The 22,127-nt window shown below is 38.7% G+C and overlaps 1 protein-coding gene across 1 annotated transcript in view; it reads right to left on the bottom strand.

Annotated features, from left to right (window-relative positions):
• Positions 1-22,127, bottom strand: part of CYLD (CYLD lysine 63 deubiquitinase) — a 97,842-nt gene that overhangs the window by 64,540 nt on the left and 11,175 nt on the right. The window contains exons 3-4 of the mRNA XM_045293614.1: positions 19,251-19,553; positions 17,289-17,394 (exon numbers count right to left, since the gene is read on the bottom strand). Coding sequence (XP_045149549.1) covers positions 17,289-17,394; positions 19,251-19,553 — 409 coding nt within the window. The remainder of the gene's footprint in view (positions 1-17,288; positions 17,395-19,250; positions 19,554-22,127) is intronic.

Genomic DNA, 22,127 nt, shown 5'->3' with positions numbered 1-22,127 from the left:
AGGAGGCTTTCAGTAAAAGTCAGATATGTTACCAACCCTTTTCAACAAAGAGAACGAGAAAACAGATACCGAGGGAGAATCTGAAGACTTAACTCCCTGAAGAATGAAACCTGCATGCATGGGTGAGAAGTGCTGCTGTCGTGGAAAAGAAGATTAATGGTTAATGTTTTCTGATTCTGACTTGTAAACAGACAATGTCCCTAGAAAACTCCCCATAATAGTGAGTGTTGCTATTGCAATTTCTGTGTGGCCACTGCAGTGAATTATCAAACTCAGCAAAAGACTGTCATAGGAGAAACAACTGGTGTCAGAAAAGGGTTAGAGGGTAGAGGCATGTCTAACCTTGGACTCAAGGAAATCCTCTCTCGATTCTCTTTCTCTTGGAGAAAAAGGAGGTCAGATGTGGCCATCAAATCATTTCCTCACCCCGAGATAATCTTCAAACCTTGAACCAAAGAAAGCTATCTCCTGGGGTTACCATCTAGCTAAATAGCAGATTAGCTCATAAATGAAGAATATCAGCCTGGACCCCAGGCACACTGCCATATAGTTCTCTAGCAAAGTGGCTAGTATGTCTAAGCCACTTACCTTTTCTTTTTGTTAGCAGCCCAAGACTTCACCTTTTGCATCACAAGAGACCTTGATACAACAAGTAACCTGATAAACTAGTCAAGATTTAAAGTACAGCCCAGGCAAGTGTTGGGAAGAACATAAAGGAACTGGAGCTCTCATTTTGCTGGAAATTAAAATGGTGCATTCGCTTTCAAACCCACTTGCAGATTTCTTTAAGGTAAATAATCACCTACCATATAACTCATTCATTTCATATCTACATATTTATATAGGAGATTAACTCTATGTAAGGATATGTTCCTCAAATACTGGTACAAAAATGTCTATAACAGCATTCTTTGTAATAGTGAAAACTGGAACCCACCCAAATTTCCATCAACAAGTGAATGCATAAACAAGCTGTGATTTACCCATAGAATGGACTACTCAACAATGAAAAGTTATGAATTATTGGTATATGCAACAATATGTATAAATTATAAAATAATTATGTTTCTTGAAAGAAAATACACAAAAATATACCCTGAATTATTCCACTTATGTAAAATCCTACAAAAATAGGAATAATGTATAATGACAGAATAAAGATCAGTGTTTACCTGGGTTGAGGAAGGAGGGCAAGGATGAGAAAGAGGGACTACAAATGGAGACAAGTTTCAAGTGATGGAGCTGTTCATTATAATGATTACACTGGCAGTTTCACCGGATCAATTTTAAAAAGAATAGCTATAAAATCATAAAATTCTTTATTAAGCAGAAGTTACAAAATGAGAAGCCATTGTTTCTTGATGTACGTACCCTGCATGTAGGTTCATACACTTATAAAGGTAGTGCTTCTACCTCCCTAACCCTTCCCCCTAAGAATTCTGGGCTCTTTTATTTACACCAAGTCAAAACAGCAGCTTTAGGACCCTTGGGGGACTCGAACCATATGCCTCTTAAGTGCTCTTTGAAGAACAAAAGAAGTTTGAAGAAGCAAGTTCAAGACTGTAGGATGGAGGGGGTAAGGTTTTCCAGTGAAATGCTTGTAGGACAAGTTCTGTTACCCTCAAAGAATAAGCAAGTGCATTGTTGTGATGGGAAAAATAAAATTCCTCGATGCAACTTTCCTGGATTTTTTCTCACCAATGCAGTTCTCTATTTTCTTAAAACTACTTTCTAAGAAGACCCTGTGATCAGTGTGTGTCTTTAAAGAAAAGCAATTAAGATTATATCTTTGGAATTACTAAAAGCAGTACCCATACGTGTCTGACCTGAATTCTCTGCCTTGAACATAACTGACCCAGTGTTTCTGCTTGCAAGTCACTATTTTGATTGGACTTTTTTTGAAGGCACCCTAACAAGACTCAGACAAGTGTATTCGTGAATTTGTCTATCATCCACTGATCTCAGAAACGTCTTTTAACATGTTTTGTTTGGAATAATCCCATGCATGTATGAAACCCTAGTAGCAATACTTTTTTACTAATCTGTGTGTGCCCGCGTGTGTGTTTGTGTGTGTGTTGCACAACATGGTGTAGTTATCCCAAAACTTATCATATTCAAGTCTGTACTTAGCTCAATAAAGCTATTAAAAATCAAAATTAAAAAGGAAAACGCAAAAAATATGTAAGGTATGTAACCCATTTAAATAACACCAAGAAATAAATTCATAAAAAAGGACACATTAGCAACAAGTAAAAACAGTTTTCATCAGCGGAGGGCAATTAAGTAGTTGGTAGTGAAGATTAAGAGGGAAATTTGCTCTCATATATTCTTCAACATTTATGTGAATGCAGTGCATCTTCTAAAACATAACAGTAGCATTGTACTCCCAGCCACTACAATTACTACAAGAAGTCACAGAGTAGACCAAGTAAAACGGAAATGTGCAGTTGAGAAACCATACTACTCTTCATCACAACAGCCTCAAGAACATGACTACAATGTTAAGTTGAATATGTAACACTTTATTAACCATTTGGGACAAAAATGAAGAGACAAAGGTTTCATAACAGGTTTAGGATTCCTGCGTTGGTAATGAAAGGTATCTTTTGGAAGTCAACTATAACAGACAATTATCTAGGAAGAATTCTTTCCTAATATTACCATCTGTTCAAGGGCTTCAAAAAGGATCTTTTCAAAATGTTAGAAATATTAATTTTGTCCAACAAATGAAGGTAACTGGGCAAGAAAAGCAGCTAAGGAACTAAAGGAGATGCCATGATTCCGCATTTCCTTCAAGAAAAGGGTGTTAATGACGGCATGAAATATAGCTGAAGACTCGTTCAAATAAACTTCATTAATTTCCACTTAGATGACTATTTTTTAAATTCCATTTGCAAGCTCTATTTTGTTAGCAAATCAGTATAATTCATGTATTATGTGGTAAAGGCTGGTATCATTCTTAATTATCTTCTATTCAGCGTTTGTGAAAATCAAGCTATAAAAGGGAGAGAACATTTAAAAGACATCATTTTCCTTTCCCTTTACTGCTCTAACTGCTCTGAAAGCCTGGAGAAAAGACAAATGAGTCCCAAAGGCATCAGTGTAGCTAATTTTTACTATTTAATCCTATGTCAATACTTAAATAAAATATGTCAAGTCATATACAATTTGCTCACAAAAAAGTAAGTGGAAATGGATGCTTTTTCTTTTAAATTGATACTAAAATATAAAGGATAGTTTACACATTTCAAATAAAATTGAGGTATAAAGAGAAATACACACCAACTTAAGAAAAGTTAGTTCTTAAATCATGACCCTGCCCAATACTCGCCTCCATGAAGGAAACACCGAGAAGGAGGGTGCTACAGCAGTAAGTGATGAAGAAATTAGATGGTGCCCGGCTAGCAGACAAATAGCGTCTGGGATCTTAAAGGCTTGTCTCCAAACAAGCAGCAATCTAAGGGAGATGTCAACTGAGTCCACATGAAAGAAGCACACCATCATCAGTCACCGAAGAATTGTGAAGCATATAATCCGAAATGAAGGGAGGGATTAGTATTACAGTATGACAGAAGAGTATGAATGACAAGTGGAAGCCCCAGATTCACTGGTGGAACTATACAAGAAATGAACCTCTGGTGAACTCCCTCTATCCACAATTGAGGGAAAGGAGAAAGTGGTCATTACAGGGAGTGCACTAGTGAGTTGAGTATGGAAGGTCAAAGGCATAAACCTGACTTGAAAAGTTAAAATTTGTCAGCACATTTCCCCTCTGATGCATGCTGGACATGATCTGGTATTCAAAATCTTATGTACTGTATTGTTTGGTTTGGTCTTTTGATTGTACATATTAGGGGGTATCCCAGGAGTGTTATGTCATCAGGGGTCACCCTCTTAAAGTTGTGGTACGTTTTTTCATTTTTTTGGTGTAGGAAAACCAGGACTGATGAACCTACAGAGTCAGCAAGTAGAATAAGGGGTTTGGGGGGAGTGAGGCACGGAGGTGGTGGCGGGGTGAAGAAGTGATGATGTCAAGGGATCCATATAGAAAAAGAATGTTTGGAAACTATGGTAGCAAATGTCTGATTCTGCTTGACGTGACTGAATTATGGAATATAATTCCACAAGACATAACTGCTGGCTTCCTGGCCCAAGAAACTAGTGAATCCTGACTTGTAGAGTTGGGTACCATTTAAGCATTTATTGGTGCTAAAGGACTTTTTTAAACAGTTGGCCTATCAGGACAGAAGCCAAGGACCAGAGCAAGACACACTTGTGAACATGGCTGAGAAGAGAATCTACAGACAAAATAATTGTATCCTTAGCATCCTTAATAAATCCCATAATTGTGAGTACTGTCTGTGAGTTCTGTTTGGCCATTGCAATGGATTATCAAGCCAATCAGAGAAGTAGAGTGATGTGGAAAGTCTTGTGTCAGAATAAGAGGGGAAAGCTGGAAGGAGCAGGCCGGCATGTCTGGAGTTAACTTTCATGTCCCCGAGTTTATTGATGTGACCAACAATACATTTCTGCAGAATCTCAGGAGAGAAGATTGAGCAGGATAGGGTGCTGGGCTAGTGAAGGGAAATATCTGAAGAAGTGATGCCTAACATTTTCCAGTTTGGTGAACAACAATAATTTTTTAAAAATCAAGTTGATTCCATCTCATAGCAACCTTGTACAGTGTGTGAGAACACCTCAACTCTTTATGAGAGCAGACAGGCTCACCTTATGTCTGCAGAGTGGCTGGAGAATTCCAACCACGGGCCTTGTGGTTAGCAGCTCGACCCTTACTCCACAGTGCCACCAGGGCTCCTTAAGTTTGGTGAAAGATATCGATTCACTAGTCTAGGAAGATCCTTTACCGACCAAGCAGAATACATGGAGGAAAACCATGAAGTAGCCCACAGAAAAAGAGAAAGTGATTGAAACCAGAGGAACGACACATTATATATAGTGAACATACAAGGAACGATACAATGGATTGCTGACTTCTCTTCAGAAACAATGGAGGCCAATGATAGGAAACAATCTTGAAAGGTTTATATATCCAGAATTCCTTATGTGGCAAAAATATCCAAATACAAAAGTAAATTGAGGTATTTTCAAATAAAAGAAAATTAAGAGAAACCCACCTCCAGAAGGCTAGAACTTCAAGAAATGTCAGAGAAATGTTCTCAGGATTATGATAGATAAGGTTTTATGTCAACTTGACTGGGCTAGAATTCTCCGTGGTTTGACAGTTAAGATGTAGTAATAGTAATGCCCCCATGATGAGACAGATCTCCTCAAGAGTGGTCTACTTCCAGTAGAAACGGATGTTGTAGAAAACTTGCTTGCTTTTTGCTGGGTCTGGATCCTGCATCTGGCTTGGTATCTGACCCTTTGTTCTTTGCACTCGAGCTAGTGGCATGTTGTACAGACTGCCGATCCTGGGAATGAGCAGCAGCCTGTCACCTTCCCTGCCAACTTGGAATCCATTTGCCTTTGCAGCCAAAAGCAGTTCACTATTTACCAAACCTCATCAAATATGAACTTAAGATTTTTATATTCCATTACATGTATGTCTTTCATGTAACAAAAAAGGAAAGCTATATCCTTGAGGAATAAGTGTATTTGATGTCTGTAACTTTATTTTGAAATGTATTTTTTAAAAGAGAGACTCTAGGACTTCATGACCACCAAGAAAGAAAGAGGAGCGGGACACACAGTGAGCCCTTTGTAGTGCATCCTCAATCCAGGGGAAGGCCAAGACATAAAGATCGCATAATATGAATGTAATACATACATTCTGGCCCTTACAGATGGTAAAAGGGACAAGAAACTTCCTCCAGAGCAGACAGAAAGAACACTTTCTAATGGAACTTGCTATAATCTAGACTTTGAGCCTCCTAAATAATTAGAAAATTAGTAGCTGCTTGTTAAAGTCAAAAAGGGCTAGATAAATGATAAAGCAAGTCCAGTATAATATTGATTGTAGACTCTAGCTAGAGAATATAGGAATGCTCTCAGGTATTGGGCATCAAAGAACAAAAAAATCATATCATTGTGAATGAGAGGGAGTGCGGAGTGGGGACCCAAAGCCTATCTGTAGGCAACTGGACATCCCCTTACAGAAAGGTCGCAGGGAGGAGACGAGCCAGTCATGGTGCAGTGTAGCAACGATGAAACATACAACTTTCCTCTAGTTCCTAAATGCTTCCTCCACCCCCACTATCATGATCCGAAGTCTACCTTGCAAGTCTGGCTAGACCAGAGGATGTACACCTGTACATATAGGAACTGGAAACATGGGGAATCCAGGGCAGATGATCCCTTCAGGATCAGTGGTGATTGTGGCGATACCGGGAGGGTAGAGGGAGGGTAGGGTGAAAAGGCGGAACCAATTACAAGGATCTACATATAACCTCCTCCCTGGGGGACGGACAACAGAAAAGTGGGTGAAGGGAGATGTCAGACAGTATAATATGATAAAATAATAATTAATAAATTATCAAGGTTTCATGAGGGGAGTGCGGAAAGGGAGGGAGAAAATGAGGAGTTGATGCGAAGGGCTTAAGTGGAGAACAAATGTTTTGAAATGATGAGGGCAACGAATGTACAAGTATGCTTTACACAACTGATGTATGTATGGATTGTGATAAGAGTTGTATGAGCCCCCAATAAAATGATTAAAAAAAAGAATATAGGAATGTTCAGCATAAAATTCTTTCAGCTTTTCTATATGTTTGAAATTTTTCAAAGCAAATGCTAGATTTATTTTAAGCATATAAAATTTATAAATAACTTATAAATCAATAATCAGCAAAATGAACAATGTTTAATAAAAGATACACAAAATACCCATAAACATATGGAAAATTGTTCAACCCTACTTGTAGTCAGGAGGTAGCAATTAAAACCATATTGACAAATGATTTCCCTTTCATAGAAACACGAGAACATACATATAGAAAGTAATATTCTCTAGTGGTTACAAGTGATAGTAGAAATGGGAAGTAACATATATTCTTATAAGTTATTACACTTATAATAAGATAGTAGACACTTGTTATTTTTTGGTGCTGGCAAAGGCAATATCAAATGTGGGTGAAGTCTGTACAACTTGATGCAAGTAACACTACATAAGTATACAAGAATAAAGGATGTACTGAGTAACTTATCTAACTTAAAATTTTGCAACAACAACTAAAAAGTACATGTGTGGTTACATAGGTGTATGTATATGTATGTATAGTTGTACCTCAGGTAGCTCCCAATTCATCATGGGTTTCATTCTAATGATTGTTCGTTCTGACCTAAGACAAATATCTCATTTTTCCCTTTTAGAAAAAGTTTCCATTATTAATGCTTTTTATTATCAATATCTTTATAAATTGGTGCAATAGTTTAAGTGTTGGAACTGCAAACTGCAAGGTCAGAGGTTCAAGCTCACCCAACTGTGTTGCAAAGATGAGGCTGTTTGCTCCTTAAAGATTTAGTCTCAGAAACCTTAAAGACCAGCTTTACTTTGTCCTAAAGGGTCGCTATGAGTCAAAATCTACTGGATGGCAGTAGGTATATCTTTATATATACTACAGTGTTTTGACACAATAAATCAAAGAATGGAACATTTGTGAGTGAACATCTGAGAATGATAACATCAGTACTACTGTATGTTCACTCTCTCACTGCCATCGAGCCAATGCTGGAGCACAGCAACCCCCTACTGGTTTCCAAGACTGTAACTGTTAATGAGAATAGAAAGCCCAGTCTTTCTCCCAAGTAGCTACTGGTCGTTTTGAACTACCGACCATGCAGATTGCAGCCCAACGTGTCACCACGACACCACGTGAGCTCCTCTCAGTATGTAGTACATAATATGAATGTAATACATATTAGTAACAATAGGTATGGTTGTAAGTACTTACATCATCACTCAAATGGGTCACAAGTCTGTATATACTGTGTATATATATAAATATGCTTCTGTGTACAATATATAAACATATATATAATAAAGCTCATAGAAGGCACATTAATAGAGATCTCCTAGAAATAACCAAATACCTCCTAGGATTGGTTCACTGGATTTGAAGACTTAGGGCCAATTCAGTGGACTAATTTCTAAAGTTTATGTTCTACATCTTAGTTTCGTGAGTACCATTTTGAGTCTTAAAAGCTTTTGAGTGGCCATCTATGATACAACCATTGATTTCTACTCAGCTGAAGTAAAAGTGAAAGAGGAACTAATGACTCAAAGACAAAACTAATATAGTGTACTAATAACCCACACATATCCTGACACCAGAAGAACTAGATGATGCCCAGCTGCCACTACCAATTGTTTTGATCAGGGACACAACAGATGGTCCTGGATAAAATAGAAGAATGTAAAGCAGAGCTGAAATTCTTTTTTTAAAAGAAGCTAGACCTATTGGACCAATAGAGGAACCCTTGAAACTGTTCTGAAATATCCTTTAAACTTGAAACAAAGTCATATTGGAGGCTGCCACCTTTCAGCTAAATAACAGATTGGATCATAAAAGAAACTATCCTAGTGAGTACTAAGCTCTTGAAAATTTTATAAAAATCAGTCAACCTCTACCCTAAATCAAAATTCAGAAGATGGGGAGGGTAAGGGAGCTAGATTACGGGAAAGGAAATAATAAAAATGGAAAAAAGACAATGTCAACATATTACGAAAGTTTTAACAAATGAAAGTGTGTAATACATATAGAAAAGTTTACATGTGAACCTAGTTTGCTGTGTAAACTTCCACCAAAAATAAAGTATTCTTTAAGTTAGAACTTAAAAAAAAAAGCAAACACAATACACTGATATACCATTTCCTAGTCATCAAATTAGCAAGAATTCAACAAGTCAAAGAGATGTATCCATAACTCAAACATCCACTAGTAGTATAATGGGTCAGTAAATCATGGGATATTTACATCATGAATATACTCCACAGCAGTAAAAGTGAATGAACTACTGACACCTGTATCCATAGGCAAGAACCTCAAATACATTTTCAATAAACTAAGCAAGTAATACAAGTTATTAAAGAATATAAGTAGTACAATTCTATATTAAGTTAAAAAATAAGCTAAACTACATATTTAGGTGTAGTGCTATGACAAAACTATGAAGAAAAAAATAATCCATGAAAAACTGGGTATTTTTTATTTCATTTCTTGAGATGGGCTATTTAAAAAATAAATGTTTCTTTAAAAACAACAAACAAACAAAAAGATTACTCTAGATTCCTTTACCCTCAAACCTAAATAATAATCTGAATGGCTAAAAAAAAAAAGAAGGAAAAGAAAAACTGAACTGAACTTGGGGTCTTCAGTGACAAGTTTAGCTCAAAGAAAGAAAAACTTCATGAAAAAATCAGAACAGTGATTATCTCTTCAGGAAGTACAATTAATGTGAGGGAACACATTACACAGCTGGCTCCGTCGGTATTGCTAATGTTCTATTTCTCAACGCGGATGTTTCATAATTATTAAGTAAACTTTTGAATAAATATATTCACAAACATTTCATAAGTAAAATTTCAGAAAAATTACTCATTTAGGGATCAATGAAGCACCCTTAAAATATTCACATAAGCAGTCAAGTAAAATTATTTAATAGACATCTCAATCATAACATGCTCAAAACCAAAATCCTGATTTTAAACACACACTTTCTCCTCCCACCTCAGTAAATAGGAGCAACAGCCTTCCAAGTTCTCAGCCATCAAATCTTGGAGTCATCCTTGATTCTTCTCTTTCACTCAAACCCAGCACCAACTATCTGCAAATTAGGTTCTCTTTTTAAATTATATCTGAAAACCATTTAGCTCTCACCAACTTTACTGTACCACCCAGTGTAAGCCACCATCATGGCCATCACTCAGGTAACTTAGCAGCCTCCTTCCTGGTCCCCAGGTTTCTCTGCTCTATATAGTCTCTTCAGGATGGCTGCTCTAAATTGTGTGGGAGAATAAGAAGGCTGTCTGCTTATGTAAAGATTTATAGTCCTCAAAACCCGAAAAGGGGTTGATATGAGCCCAAATCAACTTGAGGGCAAAGGGATTAGTTGGGTTTGCTCTAAACTATAATTTGGGAAAGTCATCCTTTGCCCCAATTCTACCTGTTGTCATTTACCACTCAGGCGATTTTGACTCGTGGTAATACCATGTGTGTAGTGTAGATTCTAAGACTAATTGCCATCATCACCTTTAGGAAGGAGATCGCCAGGCCTGTTTTCTGAGGAGCCTCTGGCTGGGTTCAAAGAATCAACCTTTGGGCCAGTAGTCCAGTACCATCCACATAGTTTGACTTCCCTCATTGTAAAAGCTAGAAATTCACACATCTGCCTATTCAGTCCTACCTATTCCAGCTCCTGCTACCTCTTCTTCGCTCTCCCCTCTGCTCTAGCCATAATCTTTGGACTCCTCATAGAGGCCAACCAGGGTCCAGTTTTCACCCTCCCTTGGTTCTTTCCTTATAAGCTCAAACTATACTTTTGTAGAGAAGTCCCCTGGGCTACCCTCTCAAAAACAGAAACCCCCTCAACCCAGCACTATTTTTACCTTGTCTATCATTCTCCAACCTACCACCATCTAGCTGACCATATATATATATTTAAAATCATTTTATTGGGGACTCTTACAGCTTTTATCACAATCGTTACATACATCCAATGTGTTAAGCACATTTGTACATGTTGCCATCATAATTTTCAAGACATGTTCTTTCCGCTTAAGCCCTTGGTACAGCTCATTTTTATTTCCTCCCTCCCTCATGAACCCTTGATAACTTAGAAATTACTATTTTTTTCATGACTTACACCTACAGCTGTCTCCCTTCACCCCTGTTTCTATTGTTCGACCCCCTGCAGGGGGGTTATATGTCCATCACTGTGTTCGGTTCCCTCTTTCTCCTCCCACTGTCTCCCAACCCTCCTGATACGACTACTCTCATTATTCGTTCTGAGGGGGTTATCTGTCCTAGATTCCCTGTGTTTCCAGCTCTTATCTGTATCAGTGTACATGCTCTGGTCTAGCTGGATTTGTAAGGTAGAATTGGGGTTATGATAGTGGGGGGAAGAAAGCATTAAAGAACTAGAGGATATTTGTATGTTTCATCGGTGCTATGCACTGCACCGACTGGCTCGTCTCTACCTTGTGACCCTTTTGTGAGGCGTCCAATTTTCTACAAATGGGCTTTGGGTCTCCATTCCGCCCTCCCCCTCATTCACATTGATAAGATTTTTTTGTTCTGGGTCTTTGATGCCGGATACAGGATCCCATCAACACCTCGTGGTCACACAGGCTGGTGTGCTTCTTCCATGTGAGCTTTGTTACTTCTCAACTAGATGGCCGCTTGTTTATCTTCAACCCGTTAAGACCCAAGACGCTATATCTTTTGATAGCCGGGCTCCATCAACTTTCTTCACCATATTTGCTTATGCACCTATTTTGTCTTCAGCAATCATGTTGGGAAGGTGAGCACCACAGCATGCCGGGTTATTAGAACAGTGTTCTTGCATTGAGGGAGTACTTGGGTAGAAGCCCAATGTCCGTCTGCTACCTTAATACTTAACAGATAAATATATGTAGATCTATCTATTTCCCTATAGTCAATTCTGACTCATAACCATCCTATGTAGGGTTTCTGAGGCTATAAAGCTTTATAGGAACAGATACCCTCAACGTTCTCCTACAGTGGGTTTGAATTGTCAGCCTTATGGTTAGCTGTTCAATGCTTATAGGACAGCACCACCAGGGTTCCCTAGGAGTAGGATAAAATAAAAACAAATCCAACTTTCTGTGATTAAGTCAATGCCAACTCATAGCGACCCTATAGAGTAAGGTAGAACTGGCCCTGTGGGTTTCTGAGACTGTAACTCTTTGCATGAGTTGACAGTAACACCTTACTTCCACAGAACAGCTGGTGGTTTCGAAATGCTGATTTTGCAACCAGCAGCCCAACGTGTAACCTTTACACCACTAGGATAGGATATGGTGCCCTTATCCAGTCACAGTCCTGATCCAATTTAGGTGAAATTTCCTTAGGGTGTGGTCTGAAATATAGCTTATTTTAAAAGGAGAGAGAAGTGAGTAGAAAGAGAGGGACCCATTACCACCAAAACAGAAAAGCTGGGAACAAAGCATGTCCTTTGGACTCAGGTCCCTCCTAGATTCAGGGGAAGTCTGATGCTAAGACACATGGAGATCTCTAAGGGATGCCAGGATTATGGATGTTGAGAAGAGATAAAGGCCTTTCTCCTAAATTATAAGCCAACTGAGAAAAAGCCTTCTCTTACAGATGATGCTGTGAATTTGGACTTTTAGGCTCCTAAACTGTGGGAGAATATACTTTTTTCGTGGACATCACAGTTTGTGGCATTTTGGTACAGCAGCACTAGATAACTAAGGAGGAGTCCTGGTGGTACAGTGGATTATGAGTTAAGCTGCTACCAAAAGGTCAGCAGTTCAAACCCACCAACCATTCCAGTGAAAAAAGATGAGGTTTCCTTCTCCCAGTAAGGATTAAGAGCCCTTACATAGTGGGTTAAGCACTGAGCTGCTGCTAACTGTAATGTCAGCAATTCAAAATCACTAGCCACTCAGCAAGAGAAAGATGAGGCTTTCTCCTTCTGTAAAAACTTACAATCTCAGAAACCCACTGGGGCAGTTCAACTCTGTCCGCAGGGTTGTTATGGGTCAGCATCAGAGCCTATGGCAGTGAGTTAGACAACTAGACAGAATTCAGACCATAGTAGATTGCTGGGCCTTTCTTCTGAGGCTGTTCTGGGAGCTCTGGTGAAATCTGTTGAGTATTATAGCAACACACAAGCCTCCACCAATAGATGGGTAGTTGCTGTGCATTAGAAAGGCGAGAATCCTGCCGCAGGTACTACTGTTCTCATTAATTCAGTACTAACCCCTTCATTTTATAAAGAAGCAGCCAAGGACCTGAAATCACCCGTGAGGAAATCGAAAGAGTTCTCTGCCAAAATCAGCAATAACAGAGAGCAATACAAGCAGTAAAAACAAACATTTACGTAGTTTGCCTGATTAGTTGTGGTCCTTGATGCAGTACATTTCAACTTTGACAGAACTAGAGACAAAATGCATCTCCATGGAAACAATATTCCCCAAGTATACAAGGGAGACTGAAACATATGGTTTCCCTGCAGGTATTCCTATCCTAAGTAAACACCAAGGATTTGGAGCAGAGATAGACAGGTTAAGATCTGAATTCTGGCTCTACCACTTACCTTGGCCTTAGGCAAGTAACTTAGTCTATGGCCCAGCTTTTAGGTCAGCAAGATGAGAACAATCAAGGCCTAAGCTTATTAAGAGTATTTTTTTAAAGATCATTTTATTGGGGGCCCTTACAGGTCATTTAACAATCCATACATCAATTATATCAAGCATATATGTACATATGTTGCCATCATTATTTCTACACATTTCCTTTTTATTTGAGCCTTTGATATCATCACTTTTCCCTCCCACCCCACTCCCATCCTCATAGCCCTTGGGGTGGTTATGTGTCGATCATTGCAATCAGTTCCCCCATCCTCTACTCCTCCCCCCACCTTCTCCCTACCCTCCTGGTATCAGTACTCCCATTTCTGTTCCTGAGGGTTTTATCTGACCTGGATTCCATGTGTCATGAAGTCTTACCTGTACCAGTGTACATGCTCTGGTCTAGCCCAAAGTGAAAGGCAGGACTGGGTCATAACAGTAAGGCATAAGGAAGCCTCAAGGAATCAGAGGAACATTGTGTTTCATCAGTGTTATACTGCACCCTTGTTGACTCATCCCTTCCTTGTGACCCTTTTGTGAGGGGATGTCCTATTGTCTACGGATGGGTTTGAGGTCTCTGCCCTGACCCCTCTCACTCTCAACAATATTTTTGTATGTTTGTTTGTTTTGGGTCTTCTGATGCCTGTTACCTGATCCCATCAACACCTCATGATCATACAGGCTGGTGTGCTTCTTCTATTTGGACTTGTTGCTTCTCTGCTAAATGACCACTTGTTTAACTTCACACCTTTAAGACCCCAAACAGTCTATCTTTTGATAGCCATCAGTTTTCTTCATCACATTTGCTTATGCACCCATTTTGTTTTCAGAGATAGTGTAGGATAGAGCATCACAGAATGCCAGGTTGTTAAAACAAAAGTGTTTTTGCACTAAGGGAGGGCTTAAGCAGAGGCCCAAAGTCCATCCACTTCCTCAATGTATTGCCATATAAATATATGTACATAGGCCGATACCTCTATTTTTATGATTTAATATACTTACATATGTACACACGTATCTATATACCTCTATCCATAGCTTTGCTGCTTTGATCTTTCTTCTGTTTCCTTTTACCTTCCTCCTGTCCCACCATCACGCTTGCCCTTCTTCTCCTCAGTAATTTCTCCCAGCTAGATTGCTGTTGCTCCAACACTCCCAGGATCTCTACATCCTCCTAGTTGTTGCTTTTAATTCTCTAGTTGTTGTTCACGTCTGTGGCGTTGTTTGCTCATCACTCCCTTCCCCCCAAGTCCCTTGGAACCATCAGTCCTGTTGCTTTCTCCTCCTGCTTGCTTCCCATGCCTCTTAATTTTCTGGTCTAAAAACAGGAGAGCTGAGCAGGTGAATCTACCTGATGCCATTTTGACTCCTCTCTGTTTTTAAAAGTCTAAGTCATCTAAGTCAGGATCTTGTACATTCCTGGGAACAGTCCTATAGCCTTTCCAGTCTGTTATTTACAGGTGCTCAATCACTCTATCTGATGACCTCTGTTAATGTTATGGTTAACGTACTATTAACCACATCAGTATGGAAATTCTAACAGTGGGTTATGGCACTGTTAATATTGTTACTGTACGGTATTTATCAATCATGACAACATCTACTAGTTGAGGTCAAACAGAAGATTGCAGATTTTTTCTTAAAAAAATCTGAGTAATAAGAGAGCCCATCAACTGGGATACATCTTTAGTTACGACACATCAGACAAAGGCCTTATTACTAAAATCTACAATACTTTGAAAGCTTACAATAAGAAAAAAACTAACTGTCCACTAAGGAGGTGGGCAAAGGACCTGAACAGAAGTTTCACAGGGGCAGAAATCTGAATGGCCAATAAACATATGAGAAAATGCTTCCGATCATTAGCCATAAGAGAAATGTAAATTAAAACAACTATGAGATACCACCTAACGCCCTCAAAGATAGCCCAATTCAAAAATCAGAAAATAACAAGTGTTGGAGATGCTGTGGGGAGATAGGAATGCTTGTCCACAGCTGGTGCACCTGTAGGTATGTACAGCCATTATGGAAATTGATTTGGCGATATCTAAAACAGATGAAGATTGAGTAACCATATGACCCAGCAATCCCCCTACTGGGCATATACCAAGAAGAGGCAAGAAACAAAACATGGCCAGACATCTGTGCTTCAATGTTCATCGCAGCACATTTCACAATTGCAAGGAGTTGGAAACAACCCAAATTTCCATCAACAGATGAATGGATCAAAAACTGTGCTACACACACAATGGAGTACTGCGCATCCCTAAAATGAAGTGATGAATGCATGAAGCACATTGCTGCATGGAAAGAACTGGAGGAAATCATGCTAAGTGAAGTAAGTCCAGCACAAAAGGACAAGTACAGCATGAGTCCACTGAGGTAAGCTTAAATAAAAAAAGGGAAGGAGGCCATAGGGGAAAAGCTACTATATACATATATCCCTGGGGTAAGGTCCAGCACCTATGGCAGGGGCCAAACCCAATCCAGGGATACACATGACAGCCAACTAAATAAGAGGGGGAAAGAAAGAGAAAAAAAGAAAAAGACATGGGGGGGGGGGCACTAATCAACCAAGGGGAGGGTATTGTTTCTATCTCCACAGGAGAGGGAGAGAGAGACCAGGCTTCAACCCGACGTGCCAAGACATGAATACAACATACCGGCATGTACCAGGGAACCAATAGAGAGGTCTTCAGGGCCAGCCCCAATCCCAACTATGTGGACATCACCCATCCCCCTCCATCAGAAGAATGCACTTCAGAGGACAGCACTGGGGCTAGAGCTTGGGGAGAAGAGCGCGTCGGATTCGAGCAATGGGAGAAACACAAAAGGATGGAGAGGGAGGAGAGGACATCCTGGCACAAGAAGCCCCAAGGACGAGGTTCCTGCTCAGAGCAGACAAAGCACGAGGAGGACTGTACAGCTGGCCCCACTATGAGACACAGCATCCTGCACTGATCCAATGCCCATCTGTAGACAATTGGACATCCCTCACAGAGGGGTCACAGGAAAGAGATGAGCTAGTCAGGGTACAGTATAGCACCGATGAAACACACAACCTTCCTCTAGTTCTTTGTTACTTTCTTCATCCCATTATCACGACCTCAATTCTACCTTACAAATCGGGTTAGACCAGAACACGCACATTACTATAGATAAGAGCCCTGCCACACAGGGAATCCAGGATAGATAAACCCCTCAAGGACAACAATGAGAGTAGAGATAACAGGAGGATTAGGGGAGGGTGGGGGCAGAAAGAGGGAATCGATCATAAGGATCAACCTAGAACCCCTCCCAGGGGAACGAATAATGGAAAAGTGGGTGAGGGTTGACATAGGATGATGTAAGATATGAAAAAAATAATCTAAAACTTATCAAGGGTTCATAAGGGAGGGCAGGCAGAGGGTGGGGGGAGAAATGGGGAGCTGATATTAGGGGCTCAAGTGGGAAGAGAATTCTTTGAAAATGTTGATGGCGGCATATGCACAAATGTACTTGACACACTGAAAGAACGTATGGATTGTGATGAGATATAAGAGCCCCCGATAAAGGTATTTATATATATATATATATATATAGTTCAATATCTTAAAATGTAAAGTTGAATTTCTAACTACAGGCCTCAATTATACCATCTCAAAAATGGAAGAAATTTTGAAGGAGTCCTCTCCACACTATTATATTAAATGACATAACCAGGGTTATTAGTAAGTAAACCAGACTCTCAAATAGGTGCAATTTATAACATTTCCTGACTTTTCTAATTATCCATTTGTCCAGTCTTAGAATGGATAAGTGATGAAAGTGAGTGATGTATAAATGCCACCCATACCACATACTTTCAAAATGCAAATCTTTATGTACTGTTTTCCTTAGGGAAGTGAAAAAAAATTAAGTTCCAAAAATACATCTTGAAACATACCCATTTATGTCCTTATAGTAAAATGCGTCCCAAAGCTAACTTACAAATAAGTAAAATATAGAACAAACATACCTGGGATGATATCATTGATATGCAAAAGAACTGTACTTTCAACACTTGCAAAACTACAAAGCTGTACTCCATTAAATCTTCCATCCCAGTTGCCAATAGGATTATCCTAGAAATTAATTAAATAATCTGTTAAAAAATTTTTCCACAATAAAGTCTAAATATGGACATTGATACTGTCCAGCAAAGGACCCTAAAAATATTTACACTGATAACATTTAACTAGTTTGCCTAAAATTTAAAAAGCTATATTAAGAATAATTACCACAGAAACAAAGCTTTTGTGTGTGGTAGAGGAATGAATCTTAAGAATCAAGTCTCATAAATGAGAACTGAATCAAAAGTGTTTTTAATGTTGTACTGGACTATAAATAGTAGTCTCTATAACAAAAAAGACATGATTTGCATCAAGAATTATTAATAGTATATTAATCCTCACTCTTCAACAATCCCTTGGTACATAAATATTTACTTTAACTCCTAAACACTCTTCTGTACATGGGAAGTCTAGTTTTTCATGGTTCCTTTGTCATTTTATAAGTTTGCAAGAATTTTCTCCAAAAAGGAGATTTTGGGATTTAATTATTTTCCACTCCAATGTAGCATCATCTAGGGTTGTGGGGCATGGAGCTTGTTGGGATGGGCCAGTCAGACAAATGTGCTTGAGCACCACTAATATGTTCAGGATGCTAAAAAATTATTGAAAATAAGAACAGATGAAGAAAAACCATTTTCCAGAACTTTCCTCTAAGTAGTCTACTAAAGTTATTTCAAAAAAATACTTGGGGATGGGGGTGGGGGAGAAGCTCAGGGACGGACCTCTATGGAGCTTATAACCAGCAGGCAAGCTAATTCCTAGACCGCCATTCTAGGAGAGGAAAGCCTGTGCCAAGTTTGGAGTCTGAAGTCAATGTCCTGAAGGAGTAACAAATCATCTTTCTTCAACCACAATCTCTCTAGGTAAGTACTGGTGATATTTTTAAAATACTAGTTTTTAAGGAGTGTTTTATTGTTAGCTTTCATGAGGGAACCACTCTGGTTCTAATTTTGCATGCAATAAAGTGTTTCATAAATGCTTTATTTAGAAAATAAATGCTGATATTAATTAAAGTCTCTAGGCAAGATAAGGGAGCCCTGGTAGCATAATGGTTACCCATAGAGTTGCAATCTACAAGGTCAGCAGTTCAAAACCACCAACCATTCAAAGGGAGAAAGACAATGGTTCACTCTACTCCCATAAACTGTCCACAGGGGCAGTTCTACCCTGTCCTACAGGGTTGCTACGAGTCAGCATCATTGACTCAAGTTTAGGCAAAATAATTAAGCACAGGATAGCACAAACTTGGGGTAGAACATTCATGCCTTAGCAACTCAAAGTATACTTGAAGAAATCAGAAATGCTTTCTAAAACACTTTCCTAGAGATTATGATTCATTAGTATGCAAATAAGCCCAGGGACCTGGAGTTTCACTAGATCTCCGGGTGATTGAAACCCAGGCTTTAAAGCAATATGCTTTTTCTATACTCTGGCACCTTCCTAAAATGATTTTTAGACTAGGCATTAAAATCACATAAAGACAATAAAATAATGCAAAATATTATTAGAAAAAGAGATCATCAAATCAAAATGAAACCAATAAAAAGCCTTTTTAAAATAAAAAATTATATTAAGTAAAACATTGTTTGGTTTGTTTTCTGTCTACTAGTTAGCTATAAAATGATAAATCTCGATGCTAAAAACATTATTCCAATTTATTCACACTTGAAACAATAGTAAATATAATTATAATCTATCTATAAACCTGTAACACTTCAATGATCCTTAACCAAAACTAAATTAAAACATGTTCTTTAAATTACTGTAAACCCACCCATTTTAAGTGTTCAGTATTCAATGTGTTCTGAAATTGGTCAGCAATCTAATAGATATATTCACAATGACAAAATAATCCAAAAACTTCTTACCATATCCACACCAACAAAATATCCCCAACTTTCTTTTCCTGGCAAAACATCACAGAATATAACTGTTCCCGATTCTAAAGAGTCTCCAACCTTCAAAGACACTCTAGAGTTTATTTCCAGAGGGGGAAGTTCAACTTGCATTGTGTCCATTGGCCCTGCATAATCACTTTCCAATGCAGTTTCATTGTCTTCTAAGATTTCTAGCTTGTCCAAGGCAACAAACACTCCACAATCTTCATCGCACTGAAAGAGCTGCTTTCCTTGATATATTCCATCAGTGAACCCTTGACCACAGCCTTCTTCCTGGGTTTTGAGAGGGGGGGGGGGAATATAGATAGATGGTCCATAAGGAAAAGGAATTCTCAGGGTATCCTCTTGGTAACATTCTAACTGACATAAACATAATTGTAAGCAGTTGCTACTTAGGATGGCTGAAAATACATAAAGAAGCTATATCTAATACTAAAATAAAACTACTTGAAAAGACCATTAAAAACTCTAGTACACTTAAAAAAATCAGTTCTACTTGTTAAATTACTGTGCTTTTAGCAATAATTTTGTCATAAAAATAATTTTAAAATAATAATTTTAACTCCCTTTACTAAACACTATGTATATGTCAGTCACTATATGAAAGCTATTGTGCATCAAAACATCACAAAACACTGCAAATTAGCTGCTAATGACAACGTTTGTGGTTCATGCCCACTAGCCTCTTCTCAGGAGAAAGATGAGGCTATCTGCTCCTATAAAGATTTGCAGTCTCAGAAACCCCATATTGGATCACTTGTCTGTCAGTCTGTCTTACTTTGGTGGTCTGTGTGTTGCCATAACGCTGGAAACTATGTCACTGATATTTTGTGTGCCAGGAGTGTCACCCAAACTGAACAGGTTTCACTGGAGCCTCCAGAAAAAGAACAGACTACCACGAAGGAATCAGCTGCCCACTTCAGAGGAAGTAACCACTGAAAACCTTATGTATAAAATCCAAGCACTGTCAGATACTGAAGGCCTGTGAATGGAAGCAGGACGTTGTCAGAGATCATGTCAGAGTATGGGTTCCTCGGGTCAGAAAGCACTTGAAATATGACTGACGAAGCGCTGCCATCTCAAAGAAGAGTCCGCCATGGCGATGTGAGTGAAGTGAAAATCTGTGGGAGTGAAGCTATTAACGTGTTCGTTGGTTAATGGGGCACAACTCAAAAGAGAACAAACAGCTGAAAACGTCAATTAGTAATGGGAGTTTGGAATGTATGAAGTAAGAATTTAGGCAAGTTGGAAGTTGTCAAGGATGAAATGAAAGGCATAAAGATTGATATCCTCAGTGCTAGTGGGCTGACGTGAACTGGTATTAGCCATATTGAATCAGAAAATCATATTATTTACTATGCCAGGAAGGGCACAATCAAGAGGAATGGGTTGTACTCATCATCAAACGGGCATTTCAAGATCTCTCTTGGAGTTCAATGTTGTCTGTGAAAGGATTATATCCATCTGCATTCAAGGATATGCAATCAACACAAGGATTATAAAATTTATACACCAAGCACAAAAGCTAGTGATGCAGAAATTGAATAATTCTACCAATGTCTTCCAGCTGAAATTGATCAACCATGTAATCAAGATGTTTTGATAGTTATTGGCGATTGGACTATAAAAATTGGAAACAAAGACGGAGTAGTTGGAATATATTGTATTGGTAATCAAAACGAAATTAGAGATGACATGATAGAATTTTGCAAGAGCAGTTAAGTTGTCAATAGCAAACTTTTTCAATAAGACAAATGATGACTATACATGTGGACTTCTCCAGAGGGAACACACAAAAATCAAATTGACTCCATCTGTGGCAAAAGACAATGGAGAAGCTCAGTATCAGCAGCTAAAACCAGGTCAAGGACTGTCAAACAGACCATCAATTGCTCGTATTTAAGTTCAAGATAAAGCTCAAGAAAATCAACGCAAGCCCATAAAAGCCAAAACTTGAATTGAGTATATCTGTCCTGAATTTCCAGAACATTGCAAACACAGAGCTGCTGTACTGAACACTAATGAAAGAAGATGTGATGAGCAGCGAGAGGATATCAAGAACATCACACATGAAAAAAGCAAACTATCACTAAAAGGTCAAGCAAAAAAGAAAATATCAAAATGGATGTCAGAAGAGACACTGAAAATTGTTCTTAATCATACAGTAGCTACGGCACATGGAAAAATAATGAAGTCAAAGAGCTGAACAGAAAATTTCAATAGGTAATGTGAGAATACAAAATAAAATATTCTAAGGAAACATGTACAGCCCAAGAGTTAGAAAACCAAAAATGAAGAACATGCTCAGCATATCTTAAATGGAAAGAACACAAGAAAAACCTCCAAGCCTTAAATTGAAAGACTGAAAGATTCTATGGGCAAAATATTGAATGATCCAGGAAGCATCAAAAGAGATGGAGAGAGTACTACAGGGCTTGGTCAACATTCAACCGTTCCAAGAGGTAGCACATGAGCATGAACCAATGGTGCTGAAGAAGTCCAAGCGGCACTGAAAGCATTAACCAAAAACAAAGTTCCAAGAATTGATGGAATACAAACTGAAAAGTTTCCACAAGCTGATAAAAACACGGGAAACACTTATCTACACCAGGAAACTTAGAAGACAGCTATATGACCAAGTGACTGGAAGAGAGCCATATCTGACCCAACATTAATATCACATGCAACTAAAATTTTGCTGGAGATCATCCAACAATGCCTGCAGAACTACACTGAGAAGGAACTACCAGGGGTTCAGGCCTTATTCAGAAAATGACATGGAACAAGAGATATCATTGTTGACATCATATGAATACTCGCTGAAAACAAGAAAATACCAGAAAGATG

This window comes from Echinops telfairi, unplaced genomic scaffold (genome assembly GCF_000313985.2).
Source record: "Echinops telfairi isolate 266 unplaced genomic scaffold, ASM31398v2 ScPeMD7_2291;HRSCAF=2852, whole genome shotgun sequence".
In the NCBI taxonomy this organism is placed as follows: Eukaryota; Metazoa; Chordata; class Mammalia; order Afrosoricida; family Tenrecidae; genus Echinops; species Echinops telfairi.
The sequence above is the reverse complement of the archived record's forward strand: the minus strand, read 5'-3'. Positions and strand labels throughout refer to the sequence as shown.